The following is a 14,421-nucleotide window of genomic DNA, read 5'->3' as shown; positions in this document are numbered from 1 at the left end:
TCCATTTGTCTCCAAGACATGTTCATGATCCCTTCGCCCCTATTTAGTCTTCAGCTTTGCGGCAGCCTCCTTAGCGAGGGCGCGCACCTCCTCATCAGAAGCCGTCTTCGATATCGACGTAATGCTATCGGCCCAGACACCATACCTCGCCTCGTTCATTCCCTTCCACTCGCGATCCGCAAACTTGCTCCCCGGCTTGCCAGACTTGCCGTCAAAGTTGCGTCCCTTGAGACTCAAATCATGCAGCGCGTCCGGGGCGTACGACAGCCATTGGTAAGCCAGCCTAGTGGCAATAGAATTACGTTCTACACTCGCTGCAGCAAGGTCTTCCTCGAAGGCCTCACGCAGGGCCCAGAGGGCGTAGAGGGAGAAATCAAAGGGGTCTTGGGGGTTGGTAAGGTCGGCACAGGCGGTGAGCTGGGCGGCGAAGGCGGAGAGGTTTGTCCAGCTTGCCTTTTCTTCTGCTGATGCGGAGGCGTCGGAGGTGTCTAAGTGCGTTAGTGAGGGCTTTTCTCGTCTGACATAGCACAGTGGTATTCATATGGCACACCCGCTACTGCAAGTGGTGGATGTACTCACCAAAGTTCCACAGATCACGGGCAACCCATCCAAAGGTGGGGAAATCCTTCCAGACGACTTGGTTGTTCAATTTCAGGGGCTGACCATCCGAGGCTGTGACAGTGGTCTCGCGCAGGCGTTGCAGGAAATCGAGGAGCGGGGTTTGTTTCTCTGGAGGGGTCTGCTTCGCAACGGCAAAGATGGCGTTGTATGTGTCCCAGAGAAAATCTTCGATCTGAGATTCGGACTTCTTCGCCAAGTCCTTGAACTCGTCAACGGTGTTTTCGAGCGCCTGCTTGTCGGTTGCCCCTTCGGTCTTGAGGAAGGAGCTGAGGGACTTGTAGGCGGGCAACGCAGCAATGGCGTCGTTCACGCCCACCTTGGGCGCATCGGTTTTCGGCAATACGTTACTCATTTTGGGTATATGTGAGAAAGGATGAGGACGAGTAAAGAGAAATGGCTTTCTAGAGGTATTTGAACAAGAGGTGGAAGGGTTGCGATGTTGACAGGTTGACAGAAGGTGTGGCGGTGGTGGAGGTGCTAGTGTTGATAGCCGTTTTATGGCGATGTCACAACGGGAAGGTGGGAAGCCTGGACGAGGCCAATTTGGCCAATCTCGGCCCACGTGGAGGCAACGCAGCTTCACTGACGTCGTCAGCGGGGAGTCGCGCATACGGTACGTACTCACAGTCGTACCTGCCAGAGCCTGTGAGAACCTTAGGTAAGCGAGTAAACAAGGAAGGAAGCCCCGCTCTCGGCTGGTTTGCACCGTGCACGGAGAAGAGAGGCAGGAGCCGGCCGGGCAGCCACAGAAGGCACGGCGGGCAAGGACAAGACCAGACGCGCAAGCCATGCAATCTTTCTCGATACCTCCAAATGCATGTGGCTATGTCTTAAAACTGTTTGATAAAGCGTTCAAAGTGTGACACGTCCAGCTGAATTATGTGCATTTATTTCCATTGGACCTAACTGCATCTCGTCTCGGTTGATCGGCTCCTCCCGCCCTCCGGCCCAGGACCTGGCGCTGCAAAGAACCCAAAGCATCCAGCTAATCGCCCCCAAACAAGTGGAGACGGCGGCCTCTGGAAAACAGGCACGAGATTAAGCTTATGTTTTTTGTCAAGCTTTGATTGGTGCCAACTCTGATTTCACGTGACTTTTCCCTTTCGTTCCAGCACCGTCTCTGGACCCGGCTCACCTGAAAACGCCGTGGAAACACCTAAAGAATCTAAAGACCAATAAAGTTTTGAGCTGTTTGGGAGCGTTTGGGAGTTGGGAAGGAACCGCCTAGCCTGGCCTGGCCCCGGAGCAGGAAGGGACGATGTGAGCTGAAATTGACTGGATTTAATTTGCATTTTCCACACTTGGCACACGGGAATCGGGTTCCTCGCGCCGGCCAAGTTTCTCGGCAGCTTTGCTGTCCTTTCTTCGCTCGCCTTATTCTTTCAGTCAACTCAATAAAGCATTCGCAACTTTTAATCGCGGGCAGGCCCATCATCTCCTTGATTATTGACTTGATTCACGCCACACCTCGTCCTCATCCATTTCTCGTCACGTCTCGAAAAGACGTTGTAGGCCCGCATAAACACCACATCACCCAACGTCCTCGGACACATCGACATCAATCTCGTCTCACACACCATTCCAGTCCACTAAACGACGCCATCCAAAATGGTCTCCTTCAAATCCGCCCTGACCCTCGCCCTCTGCGCCGTCTCCGCCGCCGCGAGCCCCATCGCCAATCCCGAGCCCGAACAGGCCCTCGAGAAGCGCCAGGGCACAACTGACGTCGGCACCGTCACCTGCGGCAGCAACAAGTACTCTAAGAGACAAATCCAGGACGCCACTGCAGAAGGCTGCCGTCTCTATGCCGCCAACCAGCAAATCGGCACCAGCCAGTACCCCCACCGCTTCAACAACCGCGAGAGCCTCGTCTTCGCCACATCGGGCCCCTACCAGGAGTTCCCCATCATAACTTCTGGAAACTACAGCGGACGTAAGTCGCATTTGGATCCCCTAACATCTCATCATTCCCCAGGAACCGGTTTCTTGGCATTTCAACTGCCACCTTCGCCGCTCTTGGCACGTCATCGAACATGAGAACACGCACTGACATTGCTGCATTATGCAGGGGCGCCCGGAGCCGACCGTGTTGTGTTCGACCCGGCGTACCGGGGCAGCTGTGTCTATGTCGGCGCCATGACCCACACCGGCGCTGCATCGCGCAACGGCTTCGTCTCCTGCAACCAGACGAGGTCGTCGTCATCGGCCAATGGCACATCTGCTGCGTCGAGCTACCAGGGGCCCGGCTCAATTGGGGCTGTTGTCTCCATTCTCTCGCTTCTGGCACTCACTGCTTAATCGAACTCGGTACGCAACGCGAGAAAACAAACGCCGAGCGAGGGTAATGTGAGAGACGGGGACATGATGACGCCGCTGGCCGAGGAATAACGGATCGACCCAACTCTCGACGTATGGACTCTGGTCTGGCCCTCATCGGGTGCCGTCCCCGGATGAGAGAGAGTTCAGTAGGGGAAAACAACAGAAATGAGGCTGTCTGCGCCTGATGTTTATGGTATTTGAAAATCGCCTTTTCGAACATTACGGGTAAAAGGGGCTCGAGCTGGGGATTGAGTTCAGAGCTTAGCCGACCGCGGTATCTTGCCCGCCCAACTGAGTTGTTGCCGCACCAAAAGACAGGGGAACCCTCTTCATCGCAAGTTCGCAACACCATGCGAGAGCGAACTAGAGCTGGGAAACTTTCAACGAGTGTCCAGTCTCTTACATCTGGTTTGTGGCTCGACAGAGGGTGCCGCAGGAGGGATCTGCCTCTGGAGCTTTTGGGCTGGTGTTGAGGTAAACCAGTTAGGCCTCTACTCACTAATATGAGCCAAGCCAGTAATAATGAAACTTATCCGGACGCGTGTTGCACCCGGAACACAGTCACTTCAATTGCACTCATCTCATCGTCAATTCTCACTTCAAGCCCTACTAATTTCATCTCTGGTTTGATCCGCGTACTCACTCACAGCATCCAGCATCCAATCATGACCCCTGTCTGCGTGCTGTTCAATGACCCCACCACTTTCAAGATGATGGCTGCCTGCTCATCTCAGCCCAAAATCTCACTCAAGCATCGGGACAGCTCATTCTCAATCTCAGCCTCATAGATTTACATCTGATGAAATGAGAGTCAGAAATGAGAGTCCACATTTCAATCTGCACCAACAATGATCATCTGTAAATTTTGCCGGACTACAGTCCTTGAGTCTGGGAAACTATGGGACTATCACCACCAAGACTCCGACTCATTCAAGGGCTCACTGCGATCTCAATGCGTCTTTTGCAAGAGGCTGGCTGAAGGCCTCGGTGAGATCAATCCTTGGTTTGACCATAACCTCAAGACCAAATCCCTCTTTCGATGGAACATGCGGCAGGTCGCTCAGATCCGTGAGACAAAGAGCCATGTCTCTGTCACATTTCGACCGGTGCCAGGCCGCGCTTGTGGGGATGTGAAGAGCGATGATCTGCCAGAAGTCACATTTTATCTCTTCCCCGAAGAAGGTTGGTCGCTCTCATCGCAGATTCCACATTTGCATTCAGGAGTTCATGCACTTACTCACCCCCTCGTAGACTTGGGGGATATTCCCGAGCAGCACGAACTCGGAAACCGAACAGACTCGGATGCGTCCAAAGCCCAAATGATAGACTGGATGCAAGACTGCATCGCCAACCACCCAAAATGCATCCGAAGCCATAGCATCAAGTCCTTCATTCCAACCCGTGTCCTCGACGTCGGTCCACCAAATACCAATACCAACGACGCAACCCCACCTTCTCACATCCGCGTGGTCGATACCACCAAAGAACCCATCACCGGCCCCTACATGACCCTCTCCCACTGCTGGGGTACAGGATCCTTCATCCGCCTCACAGAAACGAATGTCGACGAGTACACCACTAACGGCATCCCCTGGGCAGAACTCGAGGCCAGCAACGCGAACTTTGCCGACGCGGTGCGCGTTGTTCGCACGCTGGGGATGAGGTATATCTGGATTGACTCGCTTTGTATCATCCAGGGACAGCAGCACGGCGAAGACTGGAACCATGAGGCGCCGCTTATGCATAAAGTCTACCGCAACTCATGGTGTAACCTCGCGGCGGCAGACTCAAAGCATCATACGCGTGGGTTGTTTAGGGAGAGGACGGCGGAGGTGGTGCCTGTGAGGTACGAGAGCCAAGAACCATCCGTGACGTTTGGGGACAAGGTGTGGAGGATTTTGCCTGCGGATTTATGGGACCGAGATCTCTTGGGGAGTCATCTGTACACTCGCGGCTGGGTATTTCAAGGTCAGGATCTACATCTCCTATCTTCGCCCTCGTCATCATCTCCAGCCGGTATACTAACACGCTAAGCAGAACGCATGCTCTCCCCCCGTCTGCTTCAATTCACTTCAACCCAACTCTTCTGGGACTGCGCAACTCTCACTGCAACCGAATCCCTCCCCGATGGCTTGCCCCCACCCCTGGACACCAAATCCGCCACCGACAGACACTGGCGCGAACGACTGCAATCCTCAGCCCTCTCCGTTCGACCCCTCGCCGGCACAGCCGAAGATTCGCTCGAAGAGTTCTGGAAGAGAGCCGTGGCGGCCTACACGAGCTGCGACCTCACCTACGGCAAGGATAAACTCGCCGCGCTGTGGGGTATCGCGAAGCTACTGCGGGACGCGCTGGGCGAGGAGTACGCTGCGGGGTTGTGGGGGATTAATCTCGCGGAGCAGCTCGCGTGGCGGGTCGTTGATTGTTCTACCGCGGAGAGGTACGGTGAGAAGGAGAGGGTCGTGGTTCCTGGGGGTCAGGCGGTCGGGAATCCGAGTTGGTCGTGGACTTCATTGAAGGGGGAGGTGGAGGTTGCGGGTAGGGTACCGAGGTTGCCTAGATTTTACACTGCTTGCGACCATGGGGGTGGGAACGCGAGGTTTCAAATCAAGAAGCCGCTTTTTGGGAGGTTTGAGGGGGAGCATTCGACGGTGTGGCGGGAAGAGGTTGTGAATATGACGAGGAAGCTGAATCGGGCTTCGGAGAGGGTGTCCGAGAAGGCTAGGGTGAGTGGTGTTACTATGATTACTCCCATTGTTGAGGATATCGCGGAAGAAGAGGTTGGGAAGGACGGGACGCCGAAGGTGGCGACGCAGCCGGAAACGAAGAGGGAATTTGCTATGGATAAGCCCTCGGAGCTTCTATCTGCTTCCCTACGTATTCAGGCGCATTTGTGCCGGGGGACGCTCGAGGCATCTGGGGCAGGTCACTGGACGTTCACGTTCCCGGGACTGAAGCAGAGCGACGCGCTCATCGAGGCCTATCCCGACATCCAGCCCACAGAGAACAGCATGTCTTACGAGATGTTCTTGCTCGCTGCGTCAAAGTTGCTGCAGAATAAATGGGGACATTGGTTCCTGGATGATGGATACGTCGAAGACGAGGATATTGCCGAAGTTAATTACTCCGGGACGGGGATTCTTGTGGAGAGGGTTGGGGAAGGACGGTATAAGCGGATTGGCTCTGTTGTGTTTCGGCAGATGAAGAGAGAGAGTTGGGCTTGTTTGCGGCGGGCTTGTGGGAGTGGTGGGATGATGTTGGAGGATGAGCTCCAGGCTGAGGATGGTGAGAAGATTTGGCTTGAATAGGAACCTGGGTCTGTATCCACCGGGGGTCTTATGGAATCAACGATGACAACCTTTGAAGCTTCAAGTACATTGCGATCATCGATGGGCGCTTAAGGTGAATAGAGGGTGACTTGCAACGGCCGTCAGATGTGATCAAGTGACATAGGATGGGTGGCTGATAGAACTTCTATGGGGAACAGCCTCTGCATGCTAAGGCAATGACAGTTGCCAGTTAGGTGGGCTAGAAATGGTCTACAGGCATCATTTAGTGAACATGGCTCCTTGGCTACTTACGCATAGTTTAACTAGGTAGGCGGTACTTCACACACCTTATGGTTGGACACAATTTGACAAATCCTGCAGTTCACCTCAATTCAAGCTATTGTGCAACCTCTGTCATGTCGTCATCATTTATTCCAGGCTGTAATGGTTCCCCTCACTATAACACGGAGCTAAATACCAACGCTATCAAAACGCTGTGAAAAACGCTCACAAACAAATCAGAAACACAATAGCCAATCCTACCAACCTCCCCTTGTTCCTCAGTTGGGCTTGGTAGGAGCAGGTCCAGGACCAACACCCGCACAACCAGTATAGCCTGCCACGGCCTTGGAGGTGCTGCAAAAACATTAGTCAAAGCCCTCGAGGAACTGGTCCAAGCCGTTCTGTGAACTTACCAATCCATGATACAACCCTTATCCTTGCCGCCCTTGCCTTTGTCGCCCTTGTCTCCGAGACCCTGGTCTGCTCTTCTCAACAGGGATCTCTTGGCGGCTCCGCAGGCGTCTATACACTTGACATGATCGGCGGCGGTTTGCACCTCGCAGGAAGCGATGGCACCTCCCTCTTTCTTGCCTCCTTTGTCCTTGCCGCCGTCGGCTTGTAGGTCGGCTGGCGCTGGTGCGGCGACGACGAGTGTGGCGGCAAAGAGGGTGAATACTGTTGAGAAACGCATATTGAAAGTGGTGTGAGATTGATAGAGTCTTGTTGAGACGTTTTGAGCTTGGCTGAGTTGGTAGGTTTGGCTCGACTGTGAGATGTTGAAGAGTCTGTATTCGTGATTGGTCGGCTGGATTGCACGTTATGACTTGGACCTGAAGCTGTGGTTTGAGCAGTGTCTTGTGGGTGTTGTTTGTAGTAGATGTGGTAGACAGTATTTGATGTTGGTCAACGTGGAAGATGTAGAGGGGAGTTTTCACTCGCTTTATAAAGATTCTGGTAATGATAAAAGCCCCTCTTGAACTTCTCCTTGGCTCTGCGAATGCGATCCCGCCATACCATGTCACGATGAACATTACCTCAGAGTTCAATCAACACCCAACGACCCACATGCACCATGGAGCCTATTTCGATCAGTCCCTGGAACGTCAGTGGATGACGTCCATTCATGCTCTCGCATTAAGCATCCGCTTTAGGCCGTGGGGCACAGATTTAGACTTTAAAGGGCCCGCTGGCCGTTGTGAATTTAGTAGATCAGCAGGGATGGTCTGTACGGTCTTTACCCATACAACATCGGACGACCAAATAATCCGAATACGCAAAGGGGGCAGCCGCAAGGCGCCAAGGCCAGTAAAGCAGCGGTGACTTAGTGGTGGCCTTGGGCGAGTTTGGTATAAGTGACGTGTCCGTGTGCCTTACTTCGGATGAGATGCCGAATAATTGACATGTAAGCTAGGATAATACTGTCAAAATATGGTTATAAGATCGGGGTTCCACCTCGTTGGAAGAACCTCGGAGGATTTTACGAGCCTCGGGACCAACACGTGAAGGCTGTCGTCTTGAACTTTGAATTGCATCAATTAAATTGTCAGTTGAAAGTTCTTAACCTCTGGAAGATTCAAGCATCATCAAGTCAGGAGATCGCATTCGATTGGGGTGATGATTGGTGGTTGAGGACCCTCTCACCCCTGACAAGGCGCCAGGGAAGGCTTCTTTCAGCGGCTGGTTCAGAGCCTCATTGTCTCGAATGCGATGGAACCTCGTCATCGTCGATCAATGATTCCGGGTACCTGGGAGAGTCGTCATAGCCCGGTGAGCGAGTGTTCGGATGGCCAGCTCAGTTTAGAGCCCCTAGTACCTGCATGCCGAGAAAGATCTAGATTGAGAAGCCACTTCGTCGGCCTGTTGCAGCCTCAATCTGAGTAAACTCTGGAGTCGGTAATTCTCTGGATCCATCGAATCATCGGACACTTACAGACGAGCTACTTGCATTACGGCCTTCATCGCACGCTTCTCGTTTAGACTTTGCGACCCCCTCTCCGGTTATGCAGACACAAACTTCATGCCATTCAGTAGCCTCAAGAATTGATTGTTTTTGGTTGCGAGTTAAAAAATCGGGACATATCCCCCCCCTCCTGGTGAGGAGTGACTTGTGTGATGGAATGACGCATTTCTACCCTCCAAGTCGGCAATTATGTTCACGCCGGCCGAAGTAGATGGAACAAGTGAGATTCCCTGGCGAGTCAATTGCATGTTATCCAGTGATAACGAGTCCGAATGCGCCAATTCCCTAATGGTTGCTCTAAATCAAATGAAACTCACATGCTCATTCCGACTTCAAAGGACGTAGCGTTCCGTAAGTCATGCTTCAAGCGGTTACGAGCCTGGCCGCCTGAATCTTGTGTTCCAAGAATACTTATGTCTTTTGGTTATGTACGCTTCTCCCTCTAACTCTCCATCTCTCTTACTATTAGTTAGCATCTTCTTTGACTCCCAAGGAACTCAAGTTGATGTTAGTATAAATCAAAGCGAAGTTATCTACCGACAATTATTACAACCTAGGCCGAACCTCAGTGGGGCCTGTGACTAAAGTATGCACGTTGTGATGGTCAATGGTTCAAAGCTGGCAGGTTATGAGGCTATTTGGAAGATGCCTTGATCGAAGAGCTGGTTGCAGCTTGTTGAAGCGTTTTGAGCCTTGCAGTCAGTCAAAGGCGATCATGTCCATTAAGACTGTGAGAGATTAACAGGTGATGGGGTCTGAGCTACGGCTTCGGGTTCAGAAACAATTCCTAACATTGAGTCGACTGCCATCTTTACGAATCCAAACAATCTGCATTGGGCAAGTTGAACAACAGTGTAGATGATGTATCTCGTGGTGGAAGAAAAGATGCACAGCCGGCTATGCCCCAGCCTTCAGCCATTCAGCCATACGAAGCTGAGTTTACTTGGCATTCGACTATTGAAATACCAATACGACGAACTGCAGGATCACGCGGACTGGTCGCGGCGTTCCCCTCAACCGATGCCCGTGGTCTTGGCCCTGTCGATCACCGCGTTGAGCAATCGCTTGAACCTGATGATCAGCAGGTTTTCCCGCCTTGGATGCGGGGTCACTGTGGAGGTTCCCATCGACAATCACCGTTACAGTGTGATGAAGAAGCTGGGGAAAGACGCTATGCTCGGCTCCGAGATCCCCACAGTGGTCGTTTGATCGGAAGACTAACCGAATTCAACCTGTCGAATGTGACGCTGTATGACCTGGAGATTCTGCTCATTCGCTTCATACTGACCCGAACCAGTGTTTGTATATGCGCAACAACCAGAGAAATTCCCAATGTCTGGGCAACTACGTAATGTGTTCTGGCATGTAAGTTGCCAAGACATTGGCATTGGACCTCGAGTGCGTATACAAACATCTTGATAGCCGCGCAACTTTGGCCCGACGTTTGAACAACTTCAAGTTCGCATCCCGAGTCTTCATACTTCAGCAAGAAGCTTCATTAAGACTCAGAGTCGCGATGCGTGCCTCACCGCTTGCTTTGGCCGCCGCCCTTACCGTGGGTGGCGTAAATGCTGCCCTGAGTGTTGTTCCAGGGGCAACATGGACTGCCGTGAGTGGACCCCAGTCGCTCGAAGAAGCTTATTCTGACTCGCCTAACCACAGACGAACACTGGAGAGCACGTCCAAGCTCATGGCGCAGGTATCATGTAAGTTGAACTCAGCCCTCGCGCTTGTTGAAATATGGCAATGGTTCGAGAGTATGAGATAGCTAACATGGAGCAGTGAGGAAAATGGTGTTTACTACATGATTGGCGAGGAGAAGACAGACGGTGCTGCGTTCCAAGCAGTCAACTGCTACTCTTCCACGAACTTGATTGAGTGGAGCTTCCAGGGGCGCCTCTTGACTCGAACCGAGGAAGCCGGTGACCTCGGCCCCAATCGCATCATTGAGCGACCCAAGGTGACCAAGAACGATGCCACTGGAAAATACGTTCTGCACCTCCATATCGACTCTTCCGACTATAAGGATGCCAAAGTCGGTGTTGCGACGGGCGATAGCGTCTGTGGCCAGTATGAGTATATCCGCAGCTTCCGCCCCTTCGATTTCCAGAGTCGCGATATTGGCATTTTCAAGGACGATGATGGAAGCGCCTACTTGTTGAGCGAGGACGTAAGTCTTAAGTCTGTCTCTTACTGCTAGAAGAGTTGGTCTAACCATCAGACAGCGGGAGTATGGTACTCGCATCATCAAGCTCACAGATGACTACCTCGATGTTGCTGAAGTGACATTTGGCTGGCAGTACTTCGCCGAGTCACCCGCGCTTGTCAAGCGCGATGGCACGTACTTCATCTTCGGCTCTCACCTTACGGGATGGAACCCCAACGACAACGTAAGACTCCCTTCACTAAGGTTTGAGTGAAACGTGCTGACATCTTCGCAGGTCTACAGCTACGCTACGTCTCTTTCCGGACCTTGGTCTAACTGGACGGAGTTTGCACCCGTCGGCTCAAAGACTTACAACAGCCAAGTCAGCTTCGTCCTCCCCCTTGGCACAGACAAGGCCATCTACATGGGTGACAGATGGCACTCGACTAACTTGGCAGCGAGCACCTACATCTGGCTGCCTCTTCAATTTGACGGTACTACCGTGACTCTCAACTGGCATGATTCCTGGAACCTCGACACTGCTGCAGGCACCTGGTCCGAGAGTACAATCACATCCGAGATCGAGGGCGAGACTGCCGCGCTTTCGAACGGTGCTCGCATCGTCGACTGTTCGCAGTGCAGTGGCTCTTCGGCCGCAGGGTATCTGGGCGGCGACGAAGATGGAACTGCTACCTTCAACTTCACCGTGGCTACAGCTGATCGGGTCACCCTCGTCGTCAACCACAAGAACGGCGATACCGCCTCTCGACATGCTGCAGTATCTGTCAATGGAGAAGAGCAGGCAGTTGCTTTCCTTTCGACTTCTCATCTCTCTACTACTGGGAGCAGCGCCATTCACGTCAACCTAAAGGAGGGAGAAAATGCAGTCACGTTCTCGAGGTCTGAGGGATGGGGTCCGGATGTTGACCAGCTGATAGTGCCTGGCATATAGAGAAACCAAGGTAGTAAACTCTCACTTGCGCTGGACTATAGATACCTCGGGGGTCATTACAAATTGTAGGATTACCGTGATGTTTGGCTCCAGTAAGGTAGAGGAAGCTAACTTTGATTGGAATATCTCCAGATTAAAAACGTTTCTCAGAGCCCCCGACAAAATTAATGAAACCACAGGTGCGATGCTGTAGCCAGGCGAACAATCGAGCTGGACCTGGTGAAAACATCTAGGCGTCCGAATTGCCCTTATCTAGTCTTCCAAAGTGGGCGCAGGTTCCTCGTCCGCTGGCACATCCTTCCCCTTCCCCCGGTTCAGTCCTCCGTTGACTCGCGCCGAAACTGCTTCGGACAGCTCGAAGCCCTGTTTGCTTTTGTCGAAGTCTGCATTGAGGTAACATTCTACCATGCTTAAGAGAGTGCATGGATGCTTTTCCCTTTGATAATATTGAGTACGCCATTCTGGGGAACGGAAACTCCTGACAATCTTCTCTGTGTCTTCGATAGAGTATCCTTGGTAAGGCTTGACTGGCTTGGGATCAAGTAGCTCGTATCTATCCATTTCTTTAGTCAGGGCCCCAAAGAGAGCGCTGCTACATGTAAAGTCGCAACCAGCTGTATCGTATCGAAACGCATCAAGGAGGTTTTGAAGCACTCCGAAGATGAACTCGACCGCGTCTTGTCTGCGCCAGTCCACCAAATCTTTCCAATAATTAGCGAGCGAGCTAGTGAAGCACATATAGAACACTTACCAACAACTGCCGAGGGAATAGGAAGTTCCATGGTTTGCATAGGTTCAGCACTTTGCAGCACGGCCAATCCTGTCATGTGTTTGAAGATGGCGTCTTGTCTAAAAACGTGCGATATGAGAAGCCAGAGAACCGACTCTCGACAGTAATGACTTGGGAGATCTTTTCTCAAAGGCTCGATCCACAAAGAATAGAAAACCTCGATGACTTCATGACAATCATAGTAGTCCACAAGGACCGCCAGCTTCGCTAGCATCTCGAGATCTACCTGACGGGGCACACTTCTCGTCTTTCCGTGGATGATTTGCATCAGAATGAGGAGCGCTTCGGGATCCCAATCTGTTGCCTCCATGTGGTAACAGCCATCAATGACCCTGACTGAAGCTTCAATCCACGGGCCAGAGAGCTTAGTCGAGAAGTACCGGGATGCTAGAGCGAGGTGTCTCGACGATACAAGATATCTCACCTCTAGGTCTTCGGATGTCTCTGGCTTCGTCTCTTCGTATGCCTCCGGCTCTGGGTGCAGCCTTGCATATGCCTCTGGATCTGGCTCTGGCTCGAGATATGCCTCCTGCTCTGGTTCTGGCTCAATATATGCCTCCTGCTCTGGTACTGGCTCGGAATATACCTCCGGTTCTGGTATCGGCTCTTCGTATGGCTTTGCTGCTTCGACGGTTTCAGCATCATCGAATTTGAATAAGATTGTCTTTATTTTCTTCTTTTTCTTTCTTATGCCAAAACCCCCCCAAGGATCAAGGGCATAATCTTCCGCTGGGGCTTCCTCCATTGGTGGTTCTGGAACCGATTCGGGTGCAGGAATTTCGTCGTAATTGGGAGAAGAACCGCAGGTGTCTTGTGCTACAGGGCTGCTTGTATGTCAGCATCATCCGAGCAGAAGGACGAAATCGACATAGCATTATGCTTACGGTTCCGTCGCCCTCTTTCTTGAGGATGACAGGTCAGCGTCCCATACAGCAAACGAAGCCCCGGGATTGCGAAGCAGAATGACGACGTCCCCATGAGGGTCGATCCGATGGAAATTCGCCTCAGACATACTGAGATGATGTAGGACTAAACTAGAAACGGTTGAGTCTGAACAATTTCCGATTTCCTTCGGACGGGGAAAACCTCTCTTCTTGTAGCTCGCTTTTGCCGTTGTTGGCTCGTCTGTTGGGCAAGGCAACTTGCAAGTGTGTGTGGAGTAGATTGACGGCCTCCGGCAGTAGCTGAACAAATCAGAAACTGAGCGGCAACAGCTTGCAGCATCGACAGCCAACAGACCAATCCAGGCTTCAGCTGTCATCTCATTGCTTCTAGCTGGAGGCCAGATGGACTGATGATGCATTGTTATTGACCTAGATGCAGCGACTTGCATGTCCAACGAACGTTGCCTGCCGTAATCGCCCTGGCTTGGCGTGAATATTGATGCCCAAAGCCATTGAGATTCTGATTCTGATGACCCCCCCCCCCCCCCCCCCCCCCCCCCCCCCTCTGTCTTGTTTTCTATGACGAGATGGTTGGGGTTGTTGGTTGAGAGTGTGTGTATGGTATCAGTTTATTATTTGCTTGTTGTTTTTTTTTTTTTTTTGCCCCCCCCCCCCCCCCTCAAGGTTGTTCTATGTAGTTTCACATAAGACGGGACTGATGATGGACTTTGGTGAATGAATAGATTATTGATCTGTCACCGAATGTTCTACTTTGCGTCCTTATCTTCCGCTATTGTTGATTGAAGAGGCTGGTCTCAAGCACGCCTACGATTGAGCAGAAAAGTCTGTTAAAACTTCCCATCCGGGTTTTAGAAGTGCTGCAAGTGTTCCAACTGGCAACCACCTTTTGTTACTTGCCCAAGTTATGGATGGGACTCTTGGAGAGAGTATCAACTCATTCAGACACGACAAAACTTTAGCAAGCGAATCAAAACCACTGTTAAAAATGGAAATACGGAGTCCAGTAAGATTGAATAGATCAAATGACTGTTGGAGTTTTCACCAGATGAATGTACTAGGGCCGTTTCAAAACTGCGCTGCTGCTGTCCGAGTGTTCACAGTAAGCCAAATTGAGAGCCTTAGTTGAAAGCCACAGACTGAGACCTGCGTCATCCATAACGTCATCACGGTCTGAGCA

General features: G+C 52.0%; 6 protein-coding genes across 6 annotated transcripts; 3 read left to right on the top strand and 3 right to left on the bottom strand.

Annotated features, from left to right (window-relative positions):
• Nucleotides 1-39: 39 nt before the first annotated feature.
• CABS01_07859 (uncharacterized protein) lies at nt 40-973 on the bottom strand (the record flags this gene model as incomplete). Its single annotated transcript, XM_060541221.1, has 2 exons — nt 40-488; nt 580-973. The coding sequence occupies 2 exons, from the start codon at nt 971-973 to the stop codon at nt 40-42; spliced, it is 843 nt and encodes a 280-aa protein (XP_060402721.1).
• Nucleotides 974-2,229: 1,256 nt separating this feature from the next.
• Nucleotides 2,230-2,919, top strand: CABS01_07858 (guanyl-specific ribonuclease N1; the record flags this gene model as incomplete). Its single annotated transcript, XM_060541220.1, has 2 exons — nt 2,230-2,554; nt 2,690-2,919. The coding sequence occupies 2 exons, from the start codon at nt 2,230-2,232 to the stop codon at nt 2,917-2,919; spliced, it is 555 nt and encodes a 184-aa protein (XP_060402720.1).
• An 869-nt stretch (nt 2,920-3,788) lies between these two features.
• Nucleotides 3,789-6,248, top strand: CABS01_07857 (heterokaryon incompatibility protein; the record flags this gene model as incomplete). The annotated part of the gene is made up of 3 exons (XM_060541219.1): nt 3,789-4,122; nt 4,192-4,908; nt 4,978-6,248. The coding sequence occupies 3 exons, from the start codon at nt 3,789-3,791 to the stop codon at nt 6,246-6,248; spliced, it is 2,322 nt and encodes a 773-aa protein (XP_060402719.1).
• A 521-nt stretch (nt 6,249-6,769) lies between these two features.
• On the bottom strand, nt 6,770-7,182 carry CABS01_07856 (uncharacterized protein; the record flags this gene model as incomplete). Its single annotated transcript, XM_060541218.1, has 2 exons — nt 6,770-6,845; nt 6,905-7,182. 2 exons carry the CDS (start codon nt 7,180-7,182, stop codon nt 6,770-6,772), a joined length of 354 nt encoding a protein of 117 aa, XP_060402718.1.
• Nucleotides 7,183-9,802: 2,620 nt separating this feature from the next.
• Nucleotides 9,803-11,549, top strand: CABS01_07855 (glycosyl hydrolase family 43 protein; the record flags this gene model as incomplete). The annotated part of the gene is made up of 6 exons (XM_060541217.1): nt 9,803-9,816; nt 9,874-10,060; nt 10,114-10,157; nt 10,234-10,621; nt 10,677-10,841; nt 10,893-11,549. The coding sequence occupies 6 exons, from the start codon at nt 9,803-9,805 to the stop codon at nt 11,547-11,549; spliced, it is 1,455 nt and encodes a 484-aa protein (XP_060402717.1).
• Nucleotides 11,550-11,801: 252 nt separating this feature from the next.
• CABS01_07854 (uncharacterized protein) lies at nt 11,802-13,351 on the bottom strand (the record flags this gene model as incomplete). The annotated part of the gene is made up of 3 exons (XM_060541216.1): nt 11,802-12,250; nt 12,301-13,163; nt 13,224-13,351. 3 exons carry the CDS (start codon nt 13,349-13,351, stop codon nt 11,802-11,804), a joined length of 1,440 nt encoding a protein of 479 aa, XP_060402716.1.
• Between the last annotated feature and the right edge of the window lie 1,070 nt (nt 13,352-14,421).

This window comes from Colletotrichum abscissum (genome assembly GCF_030869225.1).
Source record: "Colletotrichum abscissum strain IMI 504890 chromosome Unknown Scaffold_17.1, whole genome shotgun sequence".
In the NCBI taxonomy this organism is placed as follows: Eukaryota; Fungi; Ascomycota; class Sordariomycetes; order Glomerellales; family Glomerellaceae; genus Colletotrichum; species Colletotrichum abscissum.
This window is presented reverse-complemented; position numbering and strand designations above follow the sequence as displayed.